General features: G+C 51.3%; 1 protein-coding gene across 3 annotated transcripts in view; it reads left to right on the plus strand.

The window, feature by feature from the left end:
* ACTN4 (actinin alpha 4) overlaps window positions 1-18,269 on the plus strand; it is a 70,279-nt gene extending 52,010 nt beyond the window's left edge. For all 3 annotated transcript variants that reach the window (XM_090055929.1, XM_090055928.1, XM_090055930.1), the window contains exons 9-21: window positions 1,106-1,198; window positions 1,435-1,665; window positions 2,724-2,871; window positions 5,198-5,348; window positions 6,886-6,994; window positions 7,132-7,272; window positions 7,744-7,926; window positions 8,816-8,950; window positions 11,331-11,510; window positions 11,875-12,021; window positions 13,008-13,088; window positions 14,353-14,511; window positions 15,353-18,269. In XM_090055929.1, coding sequence (XP_089912055.1) covers window positions 1,106-1,198; window positions 1,435-1,665; window positions 2,724-2,871; window positions 5,198-5,348; window positions 6,886-6,994; window positions 7,132-7,272; window positions 7,744-7,926; window positions 8,816-8,950; window positions 11,331-11,510; window positions 11,875-12,021; window positions 13,008-13,088; window positions 14,353-14,511; window positions 15,353-15,511 — 1,917 coding nt within the window. In that variant the 3' untranslated portion in view covers window positions 15,512-18,269. The remainder of the gene's footprint in view (window positions 1-1,105; window positions 1,199-1,434; window positions 1,666-2,723; window positions 2,872-5,197; window positions 5,349-6,885; window positions 6,995-7,131; window positions 7,273-7,743; window positions 7,927-8,815; window positions 8,951-11,330; window positions 11,511-11,874; window positions 12,022-13,007; window positions 13,089-14,352; window positions 14,512-15,352) is intronic.
* The last annotated feature ends 3,801 nt before the right edge of the window (window positions 18,270-22,070 follow it).

The raw sequence follows: 22,070 nt of genomic DNA on the forward strand, positions 1-22,070 counted from the left end.
ACTGATCCACGGTGCAGCTGCAGCACATCACCCTAGCAGTGCCTGTTCAGGTAGCTCAGGAGTTAGCTCTGCAGTAGTCCAGGGGAGCAGAGTAAGGAGCAAAGTATGTGACAGAAGGGTCCTGGCACCAGACCATGAACTGGATAAACCCTTGTGCAAAAACCCCCTGCTCGAGTCCAGCCACGCAGCGCTCCTTTGAGCAGGACAGGAATATCCCATGGCCATTGTGTGGGTGCAGCGGCCCACCTGCCCTTGCTTGTGACTGAGCACCACGTGCAGGGTGGTCACAAGACACACATGTGCATGTGTGTCTGTGTGAGTGTGTGCATGCCACTAGATACTGAGGCTTTCAGCAGAAAGAGGCCAGGGAGAGACCAGCACAGGGGCTAGCAGCCAGCAGATCAGAGTCTCTTTTTCCTGCCGTTGCCAGGGGCTCAGTTACTTTGGGATTGTTCCTGCCCTCTGCTCTAGTTTCCTACTCCTGAGATGTGGGTGTACCTGGCACCCAGGGCAAAACATGTAATGCTCACATGTTAACATAAGGGACTTCAAGCCTCTCCCTACCTTGGAGAGACTCCAGCCTGTATAGTCCTGCATACTTGCCTATGCCATGCTGGGAGCCTGGCTTATTTAGCTGCAGTAGCACAAACCCTCTGGGATCTGTCCCTCTGAGAGTGCCCCAGATGCTTGCAAGCTACATGTCTGGTTCATTTAAGAGACCTTGTCTTAGCAGAACAGCCCTGGGCAATGCAGGTGGTACAGGCACCTTGGTAACACTGATTTCTGCCTAGACCTACTACCACAGGTAGTGCCAGGGTGGTGCTGTAGTGGGACCTTGAGGTCCTGCAGTGTCTGTGATAAGCAGGTCTCCCTGCCTGTGGAGTTTAGAAAGGAAAAATCCCCTAGCTGATGAAACATGCAGGTAGATCTTCCGTAAAGCCTGTAGGAAGTTGCTCTGAGGGGCCTGGTCTAGCTTCACGCGTGGCTTTTTCCTTTTGTTTGCCATGTGAGGGTCATACAAGTTGTAGCATTTTGTTCTTTGTCTCTGATGCTTCATGGCCAGTGGGTGTAAATCACTCTTTTCCCCCCTTGTGCTCCTTCGCAGGCCGAGACTGCGGCTAACCGGATTTGCAAAGTGCTTGCTGTGAATCAAGAGAATGAGCACCTGATGGAGGACTATGAGAAACTGGCTTCAGATGTAAGTCCCACTGGCTTCTAATTGCTGTCCTGCATTGCTGGGAAGCTGGGGGAAGTAGAATCTGTGGGGATCTGGGGACTTACTGCAGAGTGGCACGTGTGCTTTGGAAGACCAGGGGAGGGATGACTTGCTAGGTCTCTCTCAACTGCAGTCCATCCTTCAAGGATCAGCTAAGATGTGTATTTCTGCTGCTGTTCCCTGCTTTCTACTTCAGTCATCTCCTTTCCACCCTGCAGCTGCTGGAGTGGATTAAGCGCACTATCCCGTGGCTGGAGGACCGTGTTCCCCAGAAAACCATACAGGAGATGCAACAAAAGCTGGAAGATTTCCGTGACTACAGGCGTGTCCACAAGCCTCCCAAAGTGCAGGAGAAGTGTCAGCTGGAGATCAACTTCAATACTTTGCAGACAAAGCTCAGGCTGAGCAACAGGCCTGCCTTCATGCCCTCTGAGGGGAAGATGGTTTCGGTGAGTAGTTGCATTATAGAATCATAGAAACTGAGGGTTGAAGGGACCTCAGGAGGTCACCTAGTCCAACACCCTGCTCAAAGCAGGACCAGCCCCAGCTAGATCATCTCAGCCAGAGCTTTGTTGAGCCAGACCTTAAAAACCTCCAGGGATGGAGATTCCACCACCTCTGCAGGTAACCTGGTCCAGTCGTTCACCACCCTCCTAGTGAGAGAGTTTTTCCTAATATCCAACCTAAGCCTCCCTTGTTGCAACTGGAGCCTATTGCTCCTTATTTTGTCACTAACCATGGCATTGGGGCTGGGTTGAAAATGCAGAGTGCGAGACGAGGGTGCTTGAGACCCAAGCAGAGAGGGCCTTCTTATTCTACTTAGTGTGTCGCACTGAATCTAGCAGAGCTGAGACAGGAGTAGGCTGAGAGTTGATAAAAATCTGCTACTTATTAATAAGTGGAAGCCTTCTCTTTGGGTGGTGTTGTAGCCAAGTGTGCCAAGTGCCTTGTGGCTGGTCCCTTGCTGTACCATTTCCCCACCCAGGCTGGAGCAAGTGCTGGGGAGGGAGGGCCTGTGTGCTCCTTAGGGAAAACTGAGCAAGGGCCACCATTCAAGCCTTGCATCTTCCACCAAATCCTGTGTAGGCCAGCAAGGATGTAAAGGGGACAGAGTGGAGTCCTAAGCAACTGGGTATGTCTCCTGACAGCTGGTGCTTTGAGTCATGGCTTTCAAAGCAGTGCTCCCGGCCTCTGCCAGTGCACGGTAGCCCTCTTTTGTGGGTGTGCATGTAATCATTGCACCTCGGGACTCAGGGTCGACTAAGCGACCTCTTGTGATCCTATCCAGCCTGATTTTCTCTACACGTGTGGAGACTGAATTTGGAAAAGTCCAAGGAGCAAGGGTGGCTGTATCTAGATTGGGGGGTGAGTTGTCAGGCTAACTGGTCTAGCTGTCCTGGAAGTAGAGGCTGTGCTGGGACTCCTCATAGGCTCCATAGTCTTGCTGACAATGTGATGCAGCTCATCGCTTGTCCCAAATGCTGCATTTCCTCTGCTTAACTTACAGGACATCAACAATGGCTGGCAGCACTTGGAGCAAGCGGAGAAAGGCTATGAAGAGTGGCTGCTGAATGACATCAGGAGGCTAGAGCGCCTCGACCACTTGGCTGAGAAGTTCAGACAGAAAGCTTCTATCCATGAGTCCTGGACTGAAGGTAGATACTTCCCTGGGGTCAGAACGATAGCTAGGCTTGTGAACTGTGCCCAGGGACAGCTGGGGCACCCTTCAATCCAGGCCGAAGGTCTCTAAATAATTGCTTCTGCTCCTTGTGGAGCTGATGGCATGGTCCAGGTGATGGAGCAGGTGCTGTGAGGTCTCTCCTGGAGCTCTGTAAAGCCACTTGGACAGGTCTCCTGGCACTTCATTCCCCAGGGCTGTTGGATGCTTTGCTTTCTAGTAGTGCTAGAGAGGGCATGGACTCTGAACATTAGCCATAACCCTCTTCTGCCTTCCTAATTTGCACTGTTTTGCAGCTGTGCTGTTTCTCTGGGTCCTGGGTGTGCACATGGGAGAAGAAAGGGGAAACTAGACAAGCAAAGCTGCTGCTCAAAGCCTTGCCTTGGACTAGGCAAACACCTGACTTGTCCTCGTGGTACCAGGGAGCAATCCAGATGTTTCACCTTGGATTTAAAATCAGCAGGGCTTGGACTTGAGAGGCACTACTATGTTTGACGGCTCTGTGGCTTTCTGCAGGTGTTTGCAGCTGAAAAAGGGTAAAGCTCACACTTGATGTGGAAGCTCTATGTGCAGCTGAGGCTTTTGGACTGGCTCTGTAGGCTGTCCCATAAGCGAGCGCTCTCTGGTTAGCCAGCTTCCTCTTCCTCAGAAGCTCTGTGGCCAGGTAGCAGGGTTGTGGCTTGCTGAAGTCTTGTTTCCCCCCTCAAGCCAGATGGCTAGACGTGACTGCTAATCCTCTGAGCTTTCCAGCATGGCAGCTGCATCTTATTCCATAGAAAATACGGTAATCCCTTCTCTGTACTGGAAGGAATGCTGTTCTCATCCCTTCGGGGTGGGAGTGCCACCCGGGTTGTTAATGGGAAGAAGGGGCTTGAAGCGATCCAGGGACAGTGTCTGCAGCAGTATTTACAGGGTTTGGTCTTTGCTCGCTTTAAACATGCGGTCACGCTCATCTGTGGAAAGGGCCGTCTGGTGCAGTGCTGGGGCCTGTTTGGGTGACCAGGCATCTGCTGCTTCTTGGAGAGGCAGGTGCCAGTCAGGAAGTGCTCGCATTGCCCTGCTTGGGGGGGGTGGTCTGACTGCCATGCTGACTGCATGTCTGCCTGCAGGAGAGCTGCTGTCTTAGTCATTAGGCCCCTGGGCCAGACCAGCCCCATGCGGACACTATGTGCAACGTGTTGGCCACGCCAGCAGCATGTGGGTCAGCTGAGTTGCATCCTCTGCGGGCTGGATCCCGTCTGTAGGCTGTACTTCTGACACTCCTGTGGAGGAACTGGCTTGTCCCTTTGGCCATCAGCTTCTGTTGGGGGTGGTGACTTCTGTTATGGCCTGGCTGCATCCTGCCATGGCTACTTGTGTGTTCCTGTTGCTACCCGCAATGGTGTTAATAAGAGCAGAGGGTCCTAGCCTGCCTGCCCCCTCCCACCAGCTGGTTGTGGTGCTAGGGGCGTGTTTAAAGGGCCCTCTGGGAGGAGTTAGTGCTAGTTGCCCTTGAGCTCAAAGTCTGGCTGTACATGGGTCAGCTGACTGTCTGCTCTGAGTAAAGTCAAGGCCCTGTGTGCTGCATGCAGGAATCTCTTTCCTGAGGTTGTGGTCTCTAAATCAGCCAGCACAGGGAAGCCAGTGGCACAGCTGAGGTTACCAGCACATCAGTGGCAGAACAGAGAACAGAACCCAGGCTTCAAAGCCCTGCTTGACGACCATAGCTTCTTCCCCAGAAGCTAAATAACAGCTCTGTGCAGCCACTTCCCCGCTGCTCAGCCGAGCTGGGGAGTCTTCTGCAAGACCCAGCCCCTGGCTGGTGCCAGAGGGCCCAGGCTGGCTGCTGGCAGCACTTTCCAAGCAGAACATCTTGGGCAACAGCTGACAGGAACCGAAAAGCAGCATTTTCACCCGACCAGCCTTGAGCTCCCAGCTCAAATAGCTTGTAGGTGAACGCACAAATGCCGATTGTGTGCTCGGTCACCAGTGAACACGGCCCCCTTAAAAGTGGTGCCAGATGAGTCGGCGAAGGGAAGCTTGCCTTCCCTGGTGGGCTGGCTCTTGGCTCCAGGATGTGCCAGAGGGATGGGTGTGTTTAAAAACAAAAAAACCAAAAAAACCCTCAGCTCTGTTCTTTGTGGAACTTTCTCTTCTGTGCTGCTGGGGGGTTCCCCTGCCCAGGGAATCACTGGAGCCCTTCCCAGATGCCCTGTAATGAAACTGCGATTTGGGCTGTGTGCAGTGGAGTGGGGCACATCAGAGCGGCCCTCTTCTTCCACGCTCTTGTGCCCACCTAGTGTCTGATGGCTTCTGTTCCTCAGGCAAAGAGGCCATGCTGAAGCAGAAGGACTACGAGACTGCCACCCTGTCTGACATCAAAGCTCTGATCAGGAAGCACGAGGCCTTTGAGAGCGACCTGGCAGCTCACCAGGACCGCGTGGAGCAGATCGCTGCCATCGCTCAGGAGCTCAAGTGAGTCAGGCTCTCCAGTGCTTTGTGCTTCGCAGCTCCTTGGTTGCTATGAAAAGCAGCCACCTCTCGGGGTGGATTTAGGGCCCAGGCCAGCCCTTGGTCTTGCAGAATGTGCTCTGTGAGGTGTTTTTCCATGCAGAGTACTTGGTTTTGTTTGTCAGACCCCAAAGGTCTGTGTGACTCATGGCTCCATCGGCAGAGCCTAAGTGCGACCTGACGTAGCTCTGGTGGTAACGTGCCCACAAGCCTTGGTGTGGTGAACAAGCTGCTCCCCAGGTCTCTGAGCTGTCTCGGGTGGCTCTCCTATGGCATGTGTCTTGCCCTCCTGCACAAAGACGCACTGTGCGATACTTTTGGCAGAGGCAAAATAAGCTTTTACAGGTCTTGTCACTGAAGATCTCTCCCGGAGAACCTGGCTCTTGCCCCTGGGCTGTTGGGATCACCTCTGTTTGAATGGGTTTCTAATAGGGTTGTTTTCTCCCCAAAATACACACAGTGCCCCTATTGTTCCCCTCCTCTCCCCCTCCCTCTTTCTGCGCTGTTAGAATACAGTTATTGTAAGAGATTCCAGGGAGCCGTGGCCTTTTTTTTTTTTTCCTTTCAGTCAGATAAACTTGCACACAATTAGTACACTGAGAGCCACAGGCCGGGCGAAGCCATGAATGAAGCCCTTATTCCAGCGGCTGGAGCGGTAGAGAACCTGGGAATGGGGATGTGTGGTTTGGAGCATGACTTCATGGAAAACACACCCCAATGCAGGAGCCCAGGGAGGAGGCAGGGAGAGCAGCAGAGGCTGCTCAGCATCCTGGTGCAGGAGCTCTCCCAGAGCACGCCAGGCTCCGTGAAGGAACTACCAGGGCCTGGTCTGTGATGAGCTGCTGATTTAAAGTGAGCGTGCGCCCTGAAGTGGCGACTCCTGCCCTTTCATCTGGGCTCTGCAGTTAGTCTCAGGGCGGCTCTTAAAAGTTGAGCTCCTTGCAAATGACTTTGCTGGTATCCCTGCCCTACCTGTGTGGCTTTCATCTCTGTGCCCAACGCAGCTCACACATGCAGTGCCTTGCTGCCTTTTAGACCCTAGTGGATGGCAGGGTGGCCCTGGCCTGGAGCAGGCCACTCTGCATGTTTCTTTGAGGGTAGTGTGGGGAGCTCCAGACCAGAGGGAGTTAGTAAGAGGCAGGCTGAGCTGTAGGCCACCACCTGGTCAGGTTAAAGACGCATGCCCTGCCTCGGAAGAAGAAGGAAAGGGGCTCCTAAATGACACCCCCACCACCTTGTCCTTCCCCCCCTCCCCCCTTGCTCAAACTGCTGCAGCCCTGCTCCATTCAGGCACAGAGTCTCTGCCAGCTCAGGCTCTGAAATGCACTGACCAAGGGGCTGAGTTGAGCCGAGTCATCCAGAAGGCTCTGGAAGAACAAGCCAGAGCGGACTTTTGAACACTGAGGATTTTTTTTCTTGTAAATTGCTGCACTTCAACTCTGATCTGTTCTTGGCTGGGCCTGGCGTAATTTAATATCTGTGACTTTCCCTCTACCCCCAGTGAGCTGGATTACTATGACTCCCCCAGTGTGAATGCCCGGTGCCAGAAGATCTGTGACCAGTGGGACGTTCTGGGCTCCTTGACCCACAGTAGAAGAGAGGCCCTTGAGGTAAGCAAAGCTCTGTCACGTGTTAACTCTGTACTGTGGATCCCAGAGGAAGCAAGGAGGAAATGTCCCTGGCGCCTGCTGGGGTGATCAGCTTGTCTGTGCCTAACATAGCCCTGTCCTGTGTTCCACCCCCACAGAAAACAGAGAAACAGCTGGAGACCATTGACCAGCTGCACCTGGAATATGCCAAGAGGGCGGCACCATTCAACAACTGGATGGAGAGTGCCATGGAAGATCTCCAGGACATGTTCATCGTTCACACCATCGAGGAGATAGAGGTAGGGGGCCAAGGTTTGTTGGGGTAGCATGCAGAGATTGGTCTGGTGAAGTGAAAGGTGCTGTTCTCTGCTACAACCTTGTCCCCAGGCCCTGAAGGCTGGTCAGTCAGTCTGCAGAGCCAGTGCTCTCTGCTCAAGCCCTGATCATTGGAGAGCTTCCAGTATCTTATTTCTAGTGGGCTTCATTACTGGGCTCTCGTACTGCTAAAATTGGTTTGGGTTCCTGAGATCCAGAGAGAGTGGTTCAAGTTGGAAAGGCCCACAAACTTTTGAGGTTTGAAGATCTCCCCTCCCCCTACCAAGCCTTTAGTGCTTGGTCCTAAACTTCCAGGTGACTGGTGGGTATTTGAAACCCCTGCTTTCCTTGTCTAAGAATACCCCAGCATTCAAGGCAGGACTACGAGGGTTTGCTAAAATGCTGTGACCTGAATTAGCCAGACAGCTGACTGTGGGAGCTCTGATCTCTTCCAGGGACTGATTGCAGCACACGACCAGTTCAAATCCACCCTGCCTGATGCTGACAAAGAGCGAGAAGCCATTCTGGGCATCCAGAGCGAGGCACAGAGGATCGCGGACTACAACAACATCAAGCTGTCTGGGAACAACCCCTACACATCTGTCACACCACAGATCATCAACTCCAAATGGGAAAGGGTAGGGATTTGCTGTGCTGGGGTCAGAACCCTGAAAGAAGAGTGCTGCCCCCCCTCCTTAGCGGGGCTTGGATTTCAAATCCTTATCTTGCACAAATGAGCCCTTATCATTTTTGCTTGCAAGAGGTTTCAGTTGTCCAAGGCTGCTTGTTTCAAATGTCCAGAGTCACAGTTGGAATAACTCCACTCTATTGGAACTGGGTTTTGTGGGTTATCTATGGGATCAGGCTAAAACCTTATCCACAACTTGATCCATTCCTTGCTGGGATTTCTAAAGACTGGCCCCTTCAGACTTGGTGAGGGGGGGTCTGTTTGTCCTGCCAAGGGTGCCTGGCATGGTTCCGTCAGCCGTGATGGCTGATCTGGAAGTAGCGATAAGTCGCTGTAGAGAAGCAGTTCATGATCTCTCTGCTATGGGCCACAAAGCTGGCTGGGCTCAGAGAAAAGGAGGCAGAGCTGGCATCCCATTAACTCCACACCCTCAAGACCACTGGCGTGCATGGCCCTTCTTACATTACTGTTCTGCTCAAGCAAGTGCTGTAGATCACAATCTCTATGGCAGCATGGGCAAAAAGGCGAAGGGGCCTGCAGAGCAGTCGAATTGTAGTCCAGCTCCAAGTCTCCCATCACCTTAGTGCCCCTACTTAGATGGCTGCCCCTGTAAGGCCTCCTGCCTTGTCTCCTGCGACTCTCGCAGTTGGCACCCACACTTGAAACACTGTCTGAAATGCTGTCAGTCTTCCCTGGAGCATGAAATTCAGACCTCCCATAGTGACAAAGGCTTGGACGTGTCTCTGGTCAGGTGGCTGACTGGTTGGTGCTGCTTCCCCCGCTCCCTTCCCAGTCCATGATCAATCATGTGCATGGGGGGGCCTCCTTGTTCTCTGCAGGTTCAGCAGCTGGTGCCCAAGAGAGACAATGCCCTCTTGGATGAGCAGAGCAAGCAGCAGTCCAATGAGCACCTGCGTCGTCAGTTTGCCAGCCAGGCCAACATTGTGGGGCCCTGGATACAGACCAAAATGGAGGTAAGGCCTTGGCGTGCGGGAGCTGCTCCCAGACTGGTGGGTGCTGAGCTAAGCTATACCTCTTGGGGCCTAATTAGCTGTCTTCTCTGCACTGAGTTGGTATTGGACTTGAGAGCTCAACCATCTGCTTGCAGCCTCTCAAACCTGGAGACGAAGTGCCACCTAGTGTCAGATGTCTGCATGCAGGGCCTGTGTTACTACAGCAGCGCGAACCCTCTGCCTTATCTGACCCCTACGCCTGCTACAGACAGCTTCACCTCTCCTGGGCCACTGCATCTGGTCCACTGTAGTGCTGCTTTGTCCTGATCGTGTGTAGGGAGGAGGAGGACTCTTGTACTTGACAACATCTTGGCACAGAGGCTTGCATGCTAGAGTATTGTAGGGTTTACCTTCAGAGTTATAGCCCTCCTGGAAAACTCCCCAGGTGGATGCTGACTTTGAAGAAGTGTCTCTACAGGTGCTGCTCAGGGACACTCCTCTGTGTAGTCGAGTCCTCCCACGAAGCTCCCGTTTAGCGCATCTTGACTTCCATCACAGTTTGAGTGATGAACATGAACTATGGGATCCTACTGCTAAAAGGCCCCAGTTGTGCCTGGACAGAATAGTCCTGAATGACCCTCATTTTGTATATGGGGCCTTATGTGCTGGAAACAACGTACGTGCAGGGTGTGTTCCAGCTCTGCAGGGCCCTCTTCTGAGAAGGGGAGGAACGTGGTGGCACCCTGCAGCCAGTGCCTGGGGGAGTGGGTTCCTGTGGTGGTGATGGGAAATGCCCGAGACGACTGGTAAGCAGTCAGCTGGGGTTGGCATAAGGCATCTGGTAATGGTCTTCATGACACTGGGAAGGCTGGAATCCACTAACTTAATGTGCATGCTCTGGCCCCATACCAGTGCACAGTGCTCAGCAGGAGCATACGCAAGGTTCCTGTGGCACTGGAAGAGTGGATGCTGTAGGAGAGGTGGGAACTGGCTTCTCCATTTTTGTTTCAACTCTTCCTGTTACCTGCAACTCTGCCGGCTTGCCTATGAACCCTTTGCTATTGGTGATAGTGGGAAAGAACCACCTTTGCTTTTGGGTGCCAGGGTGAGTCTGCAGGGCTGGTAGAAAAAGGGAATTAGCAAGAACACCAGGGAGCTTATCTGAGAGAGGTCCATTGACAGGGGATCATAGGGGAATGAGGTAATTGCTTTTTTTCCCCCATAGATCACACTGTAGCATGGTCCACTGACTAAGCCCCCAGATTGTCAGTAATTCACTGCTACCTCAGATGAGTCGCTTTCAGTAGATGGGGACAGTGGATCTATTCTATAAGTGGCTTGATCTTCAAGTGAAGCATGGCAAATGCTCCCGAGTGCAGTATGTGCCAGTCCTCTGTGAGGTACAAACTTAGAGGGCTCCTCCTGCTGCACCTGGCAGCCTAATGAAGGTTTCATAGCATGAGTCCAAGGTGCTGAGAAGAACAGGCACTCTAATTGCTGCCTCCTGCTGGAATGGAAAACTTGGGGCCGGGCTGGGGTAGAAAGCAGGGCGTGTTGAGGGGTGTGTAGAGCCCTTGACAGCACTGGGGCTCAGCAAGCATCTGCTAATCCTCCCTGCTCCCATGTCATAGATTCTTAGCAAATGAGGGTGGGAAGGGACTTCAGAAGGTCACATCTGGTCCAACCCCTGCTTCAGGCAGGACCAGCCCAGCTACATCATCCCAGCCAAGGCTTTGTCTACCCAGGTCTTAAAAAAACTCCAGGGATGGAGAGTCCACCACCTCTCTAGGTAACCTGTTCCAGTGCTTCACCACCCTCTTAGCGAGAAAGTTTCCCTTGTATCCAATGTCAACTTCCCTTGCTGCAACTTGAGCCCATTGCTCCTTGTTCTGTCATCTGCCCCCACTGAGAACAGTCCAGCTCCAGCCTCTTTGCATCCACCCTTCAGGGAACTGAAGGTTGATATCAAATCCCACCCCCCGCTCCCCAGTTTTTTGTCCAGACTAAATAAGCCCAGTTCCCTCAGCCTCTCCTCACAAGTCATGCACCCCAGCCCCCCATTTTTAATCTCATAATGATCCTTCTGCAGGATGTCCTTCCCAACCCATCTTATTCTGTCCTTCCTTCCTCCCTGCCTCCTTGGTCCTTCAGAAGTAATCTTAGTAACTAGCTTGAAGGAGGCTTCATCCCGCCTGGCCCTTCTTACAGGGATGATTGGAACCAGTGAAACCCTGCATTGATTCTGGGACTGTAACAGCCTCCAAGCAAGGCTCAGCATGCACGGCTCAGCCATTCTTCACAAGGGGCTGAGGCTGCCAGACCTCCCTGCCTGCACACCGGTCTCTACTTGGGCTGCTCGTCCCTGGCTTCACTTGCTGATGCTGTTGCCCTTTTCCCTCAGGAGATTGGGCGCATCTCCATTGAGATGAATGGGACGCTGGAGGACCAGCTGAACCACCTCAAGCAGTACGAGCAGAGCATCGTCGACTACAAGCCCAACATCGACCTGCTGGAGCAGCAGCACCAGCTCATCCAGGAGGCACTGATCTTTGACAACAAGCACACCAACTACACCATGGAGGTAGGTCCCTTTGCAGCACCTTTGGGGCTGACCCGTTAGCCAGGGCATCAGAGTTCAGTTTGGGTGGCCACAGCCATGCCTTGGTACCACCTTCTTATTCCTAAGGAGATCTGGTTTTGCGTGAAAGGCACCAGCATTGAAGCCCATGCCTGCCTTAATCTGACGTGGATTGCTTGAGCTCGTGAGGTCCCTTTCTTTTGGCCTTGAGCTCAGTGCTGAAGTGGCTTCAATCCTTGGCATGTTAGGTGGCTAGAAGCCCAGGGGCTTCTCTCAGTGGCCACCACACCCATGTCCTCTAGGAGATTTATTTAGTGGAGTCTCATGGTGCTCACTCCTCTGAATGCCTCTCTCCTGGGGTCTCCAGCATATCCGTGTTGGCTGGGAGCAGCTTCTCACCACCATCGCCCGAACGATCAATGAGGTGGAGAACCAGATTCTCACCCGCGACGCCAAAGGGATCAGTCAGGAGCAGATGCAGGAGTTCCGGGCTTCCTTCAACCACTTCGATAAGGTAACTGGGTCCACAGCGGGGCTTGAGCCCTGAGGGTGCAGGGGCATTGGTGCTAGTGACAGATGCGTAGGTCAGGGTTATCTTTCTTACATAGCCTAGGTCTCCTTTTCCTGGGAATTTGGGCCGAATAGTCCCCACCCCACACACATGCATTCTGACTGTTGCTGCTTCCCCAAGATGGATCTGCAGACCTCAGGGTAACCTTGAGGGAAAAGCCTTAGTGTTCCCAAGCACAGGGCAGATCCCAGCTATACAGTGAGATGGAGCTCCTGGCAGCTTTCTTGGGAGGCTGTGCCTTGGGCTGGAAGCAGGAGCCCACAGTCAGCCCCAGCGCAGCTGCCTGTGAGGTAGGAAGCATTGCTACTCGATTAAATGGGACTTGTTCCAAAGGACCGGCAGTGGCTTCAGAGCCCCCAGCCAACAGACTGGCATGTTAAGCTCCCTGAGTGACATCAAGCAGGAGACTGAGATGTGAAGTGTCACGTCCTAGAGCAGCTGAAGTTCTGTTGACTTTCAGTGAGAAGCCCCACGTGGGCTTTGGGAGGTATTCCCCAAGGTCTAGCATCAAGCATGCTTCCCAGTCTGCCATCTCCAGAGCACTCGCACTTGGAAGGGCTCCTGTGAGCCTGGGTGCATGCTGCAGCCCATGGTGGGTCCTGGCCATCCATAGGCAGATCTGTTCAGGAACTGGCTGAGCTTTGTGCACCCATCATGGAAGCTCCTTGATGAATGAGCTTCTGGTGCAGGCAGGCAGCAGCTAGGCCTTGCAGATGCTTAACTCCAGGCTCTCTCCACAGCAGCGAGTCAGTTGGGGTCCGACTAACCGTGTCTTCTCCCTCCTCCCCTCCCCTTTCACGTGCACGTTGTTCTTCCCTGTCCCCGCCCCGATGTGCGTGCTGTCGTCTCTGTGACTCCTGGTGCGGCTGCCTCGCCACGCTGCGGTTTCCCCCTTCCACCCTGCATGCTGTGTGGTTCCCTGCCGGCAGGACCATGGCGGTTCCCTGGGACCAGAGGAGTTCAAAGCCTGCCTCATCAGCTTGGGATACGATGTGGAAAATGACAGACAGGTACCAAGCGTCCTCGCTGTGCAGCCTGCCACTGATAACGCAATTAACCCGATTTCCTTTCTCTCTTCCTTCACCCCATTCTTTGCTCCCCTTCCCTGAGCTCCACCCATTGTCTTGTGCTTGTATTCAATCTTGATTTCGATCTCTGCTTTCCTCCTCTCCTGCTCACATCTTGGTGACTTCCAAAATACTTTCTTAACTGAACTTCTCTCTGCCTCTCTTCTCCCCTGGGGGGGCCCTTTTCTCTTTCCCCTTCTATTCCTGTATTTGCATGCACCGTTCATCCGTGCCCCTCGGGGCTGGCCCTCTTCTCCTCCTCCTCCTCCTCCTCCTCCTCCTGTCATCCTCTTGGAATAGAAGCGCACAGGCAGCATGGACATGGATGACTTCCGGGCTCTCCTTATCTCCACAGGATACAGTCTGGTATGCTATCTGCTATTGTCCCCCTTTTTTTCTCCCCCTTTTCTCTGACCATCTCCTTTTTTTTTAAATAGCACTGCTTGATGTTTTCTGTGCCAATGCTTAGCTGTGACTGTCGTTGGGGGGAAATGTGAAATTTCGGTAGAATATCACTGCACAGAGCCAAGGCTTCGTTCTTGGTCCTCCGAGTCTCGTATGTGATGCATGATTTGACTTCTTCTTTGGAACCCATCTGAGCCTCGTGCACAGACCCAGCATCTCAGTCTCTTTTTGAGAGCTTTATTTCCTGGTGGAAGGGCCTGGCTGGCTTTCTGGTCTCGGGAAAGCCCTTTTGTATGCAGAGGCTCTTGGCTTGGGGAGCATCTGGGAATAGAGGTGGCAGCCCCTGTGAATCTTTGTTGCTCTTGGGGTTAGCCTGTGCTGAGAAGAGATGATGTTCCCCCACTTCTCCACTGAGTGCAGCTCTTCCCCAGAGTGTGGGCTTGGCCAGACTTTGGGTGCCCAGCTGGAAAGGAGCTTTGGCCTAGGCCCTTTCCTGGTGTAGGGGAGGCAACAGCACTGCCTGACCTTCCTTCATAAGGGGTGAGCATCCTGCCAGCCCACAGTGTGGAACTGCTTGTCCTTCAGCCATCTCTTGCACAGGAGAGTAAGATCCATCTTGGACAACGAGGACATCTGCCTCCTGGCCCAGTGCACACTGCGAGGCAGACTTCACTTCAATGGTCTTCCCCAGCAGCTGAGCTATGAGGCAGCTATCCCCTGTTCTCACTCGAGTGGCTTTGAGGGCTGTGCTTGCTTCCAGCAACTGATACTTAGATTAAAGTGTCTCCTCTGTTCCTGGCAGGGAGATGCCGAGTTCAACCGGATAATGAGCCTGGTGGATCCCAACAACAGCGGGATTGTGACCTTCCAGGCCTTCATTGACTTCATGTCCCGGGAGACGACTGACACAGACACAGCTGACCAGGTCATTGCCTCCTTCAAGGTCCTGGCTGGAGATAAGGTGAGCGGTGGCTGGGAGCCTGCTGGCAGCACACACTGCCATGCCCTGGCTTTTCTTCTGCTCTCCTGTTCCCTACTGTAGTGTGCAGGAGCAGAGGACCAGGTAATTACATTACTGGGGGGGCAGCGCAGAACTGTTTCAGGGAAGGCTTGCCATCGGATTTGGCCCAAGAGCCACCATTACCTGTCACAGTGTAAGCAGGGATTCCCCTCATGCTGTTGTGTTCGGGGGCTGTCTGAGTCAGCAGAAGCAAACTTGACAGGCAGCTCCAATGACCACTTCCCTGGGGCTGGTTACTTGATGTGGTCCAGCTACAGTGCACTTAGACTCTCCTGTCTGCACCACATGCCGGAAAGCTACAGAAGCAGGGGGAGAGAAAAGGCTGGAAGGACATGTAACGTCAGCTATGGAAGCATATCAGAAGGTGATTTGCTAGATGACAGGAGAGAAGCTGCAGAGGAAGGAATTGTTGTACCCGAGGGGAGTATGAGTGAAAAGACAGAAGAGGCAGGCTCTAAGGGAGCAGAGAGAAGCTGGTCTATAGCCAGAGCACAACCCATGTTTAAAGGCAAGAAAGGCAGCTTTGACTCTGATCCTGACAAGTGCAGGCAGCCAGGGGAGCAGAGTCAGGGAGGCCCAATCCATCGCTTCTGCAGTCTGCTTTAAAGCTAGGGAGAGGACTTCGGCAGGGACAGTCTTCAGTTTGTCTGTGCACAAGATGGGCTGGCGCTGCTTCGCTTCCCGAGGCTTCTGGCTCAGAGCCTAGAGTAAGACAGCTGCTGAGGCTTAGCCAGGGCTACTGCACACACGCTCAAGGAGTGTTTCTTCCCTTCCGCCCCAGAACTACATCACAGCAGAAGAACTGAGACGGGAGCTGCCCCCGGACCAAGCGGAGTACTGCATCGCCCGCATGGCACCTTACCAGGGCCCTGATGCCATCCCTGGGGCCCTCGACTACAAGTCCTTCTCCACGGCACTGTACGGCGAGAGCGACCTGTGAGGTGGTGGTGGCTGCAGCAAGCGCTGGCGCTGTGTTAGGAGCGAAGGCCTGATTCTGTGCTCTGCATCCTCACACACACGTGCACACACACACACACACACACACCCACACATGCATGCACATGTGCACACACACGGGTGTGCACGCATACACACGGCCGCCCCCCCCCCACACACACACACCCTGTCCCTCGGTAACAGGATCTCTTCTCCTCTCCTCTCTCCTTTCCTCTCCTCCAGAGGACAGATAGTTACATTCGCACGGGGCGATCCTGGGAACTATCTCACATTCCAGTTGTTACTGCATCTTATATGAACCATGTACCTATGCAATGATTTTTTTCCCCTCACTTTGCTGTTAAACATTGAGAGGGATTTGGGGGTGGCTTAAAACAGGCTTTTCTTTCTTTTCTTTTTTTTCTAATTTCCTCACGTTTAGTTGCTTTGGGGTTTCTTGGCAAAGGAAAAGGGGGAGGGAAATCTGGAAGTGAACAGGCAGCTCTGGTTCAGAGGGTTATTATTATTATTTTTTTTTTTTTTAAATATATCCCATTCTATTTTTTCAACTGAGCTGAAAAGAGGAAAAAAAAGCAAATCTGCTGTCAACTGGCATGTCTTTGAAGTGGAGCCTTTCTCCCGTCTCTCTGCCCTCCCATCTGTGTAGCAGAAGTTGTCACTAGTCTGTATCATTCCCCACCCCCTGGGCAGCAGCCACAGGAAGAGCATTCCTTTTTTTAATCTGGATCTGCTTTTGTTTTTACCTAACCTTGCTTCGACACGCACCACATTCCCAATCCTGTCTCTTCCTCTTCCCCTTAGTTCTGATGCTAATGAGTGTGTCCGGCAGACCTCCAGCTGGCTGGGCAGAGTTTGGGATGCAGTGCAGATAAATGACGTTTTAGGTTAATGATGGTTTACCCTGCTCCCAGATATCCCGCCCCCTCCCCAGACAGAGCATATGCATTAGACCAGAGCTCTGGGCTTTTAAAATGGTCTGCTCCCTTTTCGTGGTTCCTTGGGGACTATGCCCTCGGGCACTGCAGGTGGAAGTGTGCCCTGTTCTGGGAGCTGTTAATGTAGGAGCTCCCTCCAGCATCCCGTAGGATTTTGACTCCTGGGCTTCTTGAGCTGTCATCTCCCCAGCTCATCACATAACTGACTTTTCTCCTTTGGTGCTCAGTGTTTGTGGATCTTGGGACAGTCCTCAAATTCCTGTTGCACAGGCCGAACTAGCTAAGATCTCGAGGCAGAGAACTCCGTGCCTTTCTCTGGGAAATCTTGCGCGGTGGCTTTTTATTACCTGACAAGAACTAAGCAATAAGTGCTATCAGGGGGAAAACCTGCCTATCGCTGCACTGTCATCCTGTTTGCATCATTTGTGCTCAAGTGAGGTCTGTGGCTGTTGTGAGTGGGAGAGGCCTCATGGGCTGTGAGGTGGGTTTCAGGTTCTGAACCAGGTGGGAGTTGAAAAAGGAGTGACGTTTATATATAATATTCACCTGGCTCAACCTTGCTCACCAACGTGCCACCATCAAGCTTTGCTCCAAGCTGTAGAATTATCATGGCAGTGCTGGCCCACGTGTTGAAGGTCACGTGACTTTTAGTGCAGGTTTTACAAATTGGGCAGGGCTTGGGTTTGTGGTTAGCTTTCTCCTTCTCTAGGTTCTTTACTCTTCAGGTTTCTTTAATGCACCAGACTGAGTTTGAGGCTCATTCCAGCAGGGGGAGATGATCAAACTTTGGTTTGGAAAGCAGGCCTGTGCTGTTGTCTGCTCTCGTTCTCATTAGCTCTCAGCCCTCCATTAGGTGACACCAGGTGCAGCTGCTGGATCTCCATCGCACATGTCGATTGACTTCTATAACAAAAGGAAATGATGGGACCGGGCAGTGAAGCTCACTCCGCTCTGTGCTTGTTAGACACCGGGTGCTAATAAACTGTGCTCTGTGGGCGCAGCCCCCAAACAGCTTCACTGGGTTAGGGATTTCGGGCTTTCTGGAGATGGGAAGGTCACCTTTCAGCATCCTCTATACCAGCAGCCTTAAGCTATGCAGCAAAGCAGGTGAACCTGGGCATTCAGTCAGAGGGAAAGCCAGGAACTCAAAGCATATTAGGAAACGGGGCATATAGGAAGCAGAGGCTCTGCAACCACGGCACCTTCCCTGAAGAGCAGAAACACTTGTGCACCCATCTGTGCGCCACGTATCAGAGCAAACGCCCTCACCAGTTCACTCCCGGCCCATGCTTTCTCAACCGTCTTGGAGCAGGTTTTATCTGAGGACCAAAAAAAAACCTTTGTTTGAAACTTTAAAAAAAAAAGGAAAAAAAAAAAGTTTTTTCAGAGGGTTCCTATTTACTTTATTAACTTACGGATTTATTATATAAATATATATTCACCTAGCATCGTATATTGCAGTTTTTCTTCTGTCATGTAATTAAAATATTGCTGATTATTGTAACAATGGAAACTGTAACATTCCACGGCTTTGTCATTCATCCCCCCCACCTCCTTCCGCATCACATCCCTTCCTCACTCTTCTGTCCTGGGAGATCGTTAGTGTCATGGAAGCATTTTGTGTTTGCTACTGAAGATCCTTCAGCGTCTAGGGGGATGGGAATGTCAGCAGGTAGACACCAATAGGAAGTAGTCAGCTTTATCTGCCTCTTCATAAGTATGTTCTAAATTTTTGAGGTTTCTGGGAAACCAGCCCTCCTGCCTCTTGGGACAGGACAATAAAACATGTAATATTTTTAAGGGTGATCACATGTATCTTTTTCTCTTCTTGGGTTCAGCTGAAACCTCTGGTTGGTCTCTGGTTCCTTGTCTGCACCATTAAAACCAAGCTTTTTCATGTTCCTGAAGGAATTTTGGGCTGAAACTGGTTGAATCCTCTGACCAGCGGGCATCCCTCTTAAGTCCAACATGCTTATGTGAAGGGCAGGGTAAAAATGTAGGTGGAGTGGAGAACACTACCCTGTGTGCCATGGGTCCTCTGAGCCTTGGGGCCTGTCACAAGTTCTCTAGGACAGTGGTTTTCAACCTTTGGTCCATGGCCCTTGGGGGTCCTCAGGCTGTGTGTGAGGGGTCTATGAAAGATGATTATGATCAATCAAAAGGGTGTGAAGACCCACAGTTACAATTGAGAGGGGTCAGCACTTCCATTCGAGATTTTTGGGGGTCTGCAAATGAAAAAAAGGTTGAAAAGCACTGCTCCAGCAAACTGCATGCGAGAGTTGTCTACCATAGCCTCCATCTGCGTCCAGCTGCCCAGTCTGAGCGGGCAGGTGCTTATTTCCAGCTGGGTCAACTGGGGGCATTTGGGATGCATTCAGGGTGGGACTTGGGCAGATTCCTTTGGAGATGTGATGAGATGCCCAAACTGTGGGGAGAAAGCCATGTTGAACTTGGTTGGTGTATTGCTTAGTACATTGCCCATAACTTGAGCAGAGCTGGCCAGGCCCAAAACACTTGTGGTTAGAGGGATTGCCCCAAAAGAGGAAGCCCTGGGGTTCTGGACCCTCCTGACCTGCAGGGGACTCCAACCCACTTGTCCTACTTCCCAGAGTGCCTTTATCACGAGATGGCCAAAGAGGCATCAGCCCCAGGGGGGAGTTTGCCCCTGTGCTGCTGCTGTTTTCACTCCTAGAGGATCATTAGCCATAAAAATGTAGGCAGCCAGCAGGAGCCACTACTTCTTTTTGCTCCATTGCATCAAATATCCAGGCAGTGTATACTGTTGCAGGTGATCGGGCTGATTAAATCCTTCCATGCCTGTGTGCATGCTTTCCCGTTGGATGATATCCCCAGAGCTGAGCGGAGCCAAATCCCTTGTGAAAGCATGACTTGGCAGAGTTATTTTTAACTTCTGTGTTGTCCAAACTGTTTCCTAATGGAATTGAAGGTATAGGGATCAACCCAACTTGGTTCTTCTTATTTGTTAATTTAAGTGCTGTGTGTCTGTCTTTAAACTCAGCACAGGATTGGTTGGTCCGCTTTGAAAAGCTATACGTCATTTAGCAAGACTGGGTTATAAGTGCAGAGGTCTGTGTAGTTCACTGAGATCCACATTGGATTAAATGTGGAACTTGGTTCCAACTCTTCAGGCTTGTTCTCCAAAGGAGTTATCCAGGTATCATAGAAAATGAGGGTGGGAAGAGACCTCAGGAGGTCACATCTAGTCCAGTGGTTCTCAACCTTTTTTGTACCAGGACCCATTTGTATACATCAGTGGCCATTCCTGACCAGTAAATAGTTTAAATAAAAAACAGGCCCCAGCCCCCCAGTGTGTGGGGTGGCTGGGGGTGAGGGGAGCATGGGGGGTGCCAAGCAGCCCCTTGCAGCCTGGAACTTGGCCAGCCAGCAAGGGAAAACCCATGGTTTCTTGCATTTTTCTCCTTTTAAAGGAGAATCAATCCATTTTACAAGTTTTGTTCACGACCCTTTCATATATTTGTGCAACCCACTTTTGGGTCACAGCCATGGGTTGAGAAATGCTGCTCTAGTTCATCCCCCTGCTCAAAGCAGGACCACCCCAACTAGATCATCCTAGGTAAGTGCAAGCATAGACACTCAGGCTCTCTCCATGTTAACAACATCTCCCTTCCAGCTGGGCTGCATTTCTCTGGTTTCGGCCTTGGGCTGCTGAAACTTGTTCTCTTTTTATTCACTGGATTTGGGCCCTTAGCTAGTAAATGTCCTTCCCATGGAGGCTCTTGGGAACTGAGTGCATCTACACATTCATTAATGTGCAGAGCTTACTGCGCATTTAATTTAGTACTAAATAAATTTGCAGTAACTGGAGTTACTGTGCAGTAGTGCTGGTGAACGCCGTTTTTAGTGATGCTACTGCACAGTAGTGTATTAGCACTCTCCACGCTGTGACATGTTACTGTGCAGTATGTTAGGCTACTGTGCAGTCAGCGTCTTGTGTAGATGTGACCCGTGAAATCAAGTTGACTGCTAGGCAAGGAAGGGAATTTTATACGTACTAATTGAAAATATGCATCTGTCTTTGGTACAACCTGTTTAATTGCAGCAGTGATGTAACTTTATTTTTAAAAATGATACACTTTCAACCGAGATGGCAGACCTTTACCACTTACGTACTGGGAGGTGGGTAAAATAACCGTTTATGATCATGCTGACTGTGCTTGGCATCCCCTCCCATGTAATCCTCTAATTACACTTGGCTGCTTCTGTTATTAGTAACTGAGAAAACACACCTATTTTGGCTCTGAGCTGATGTTCTGAAGAAGTGATTTCAGCTTATGAAAGCTTGTGCGCTCTACATTTTATACACATATATTAAATAGCTCATGCGCTCTATATTTTATACACGTGCATAAAATAGCTTGTGGGCTCTATATTTTATACCCTACAGATCTGTCAGGTGCGTGTGTATGTGAAGTATCAAATCTAGTTTGGTTAGTCTCTAAGGTGCAAATCTATCCTGCCCTCTACACCAACATGGATAACGACTACTTGGTGTCTCTGGTATATCAGCCACCTTGTGAGGTAGCACAGTGGTTCTCAACCTCTCTTGTACCAGGACCCAATCGTAAACGTTGACCCAGTAAATAGTTTAAGTAGAAAATGGCCCCCTGCCCCCAGCTCCTCAGTGTGTGGGGCAGGGGGTGGCTGTGTGGGGTGGGGGAGACAGCCCCTTGCAGGCTGGAATTCTGCCAGCCTGTAAGGGAAAACCCATGGTTTCCCACATTTTTTTTTCCTTTAAAGGAAAATCCATTTTTAAAGTGGGATCCTTTTTTTTTTTTTTTTTTTTTTTTTTTTAAAGTTTGTTCATGACCTTTCATATATTCTTGCAAACCCCTCCCCCCCCCTTTTGGGTCGAGAAAAGCTGATCTAGCATATAGAGGATCAACACACCTTGACACTGCTTCAGAATGCCTTAATCTTTTAGTTATGTAAGTGTACTTGTGTGTGGTATTCTTGGACTCGCGGGAACACCATGCCAACCTTGCGGAGTTGATACGGGTTTTGAAACTGTCTGTACCACTCAACTGCCTTTGATATGAAGCGCCTGGGTGATTTGACTTCAAGATACAGCTCCTAGCCTTTGTCTTAGCATCATAGAAGATGAGGGTGTGAGGAGGTCACATCACCCCATGCTCAAAGTAGGACCAGCCCCAAGGCTTTGTCCAGCTGGGTCTTAAAAAAAAATCTCCAAGGATGGAGAGTCCACAACCTCTCTGGGTAGCCTGTTTCACGTGTCACTTGGAAAATATGGAAGACTCTTTGGCATGGATGATAAGAGAAAGAAGAGTTGGGTTTGGTCACCTAACTAACATCCTCTTGCGAAGCGTTGTGTTAGCCAAGGAAGAATAAATGGAAAGAGACTACATGAGAGTCTGTACGTATGTCAGGTCTTTGTATACCAAATGGCACAGAGTTGTTGGATCCCAACTACTTTTTTGGCAGAATGGAGCAGCTCTGTTGCAGGAAATGGTGTAGATGTGTTGAGGTGTGGAAAATGGAAGAAATCTAGGTTGCAGTGGTGAGGGGTTTGAGTAATTCACTTTGAAAATGTTGTCTGACCCCCAAACT

This window comes from Crocodylus siamensis, chromosome 6, assembly GCF_052110815.1.
Source record: "Crocodylus siamensis isolate JL-2025a chromosome 6, ASM5211081v1, whole genome shotgun sequence".
Lineage (NCBI taxonomy): Eukaryota > Metazoa > Chordata > Crocodylia > Crocodylidae > Crocodylus > Crocodylus siamensis.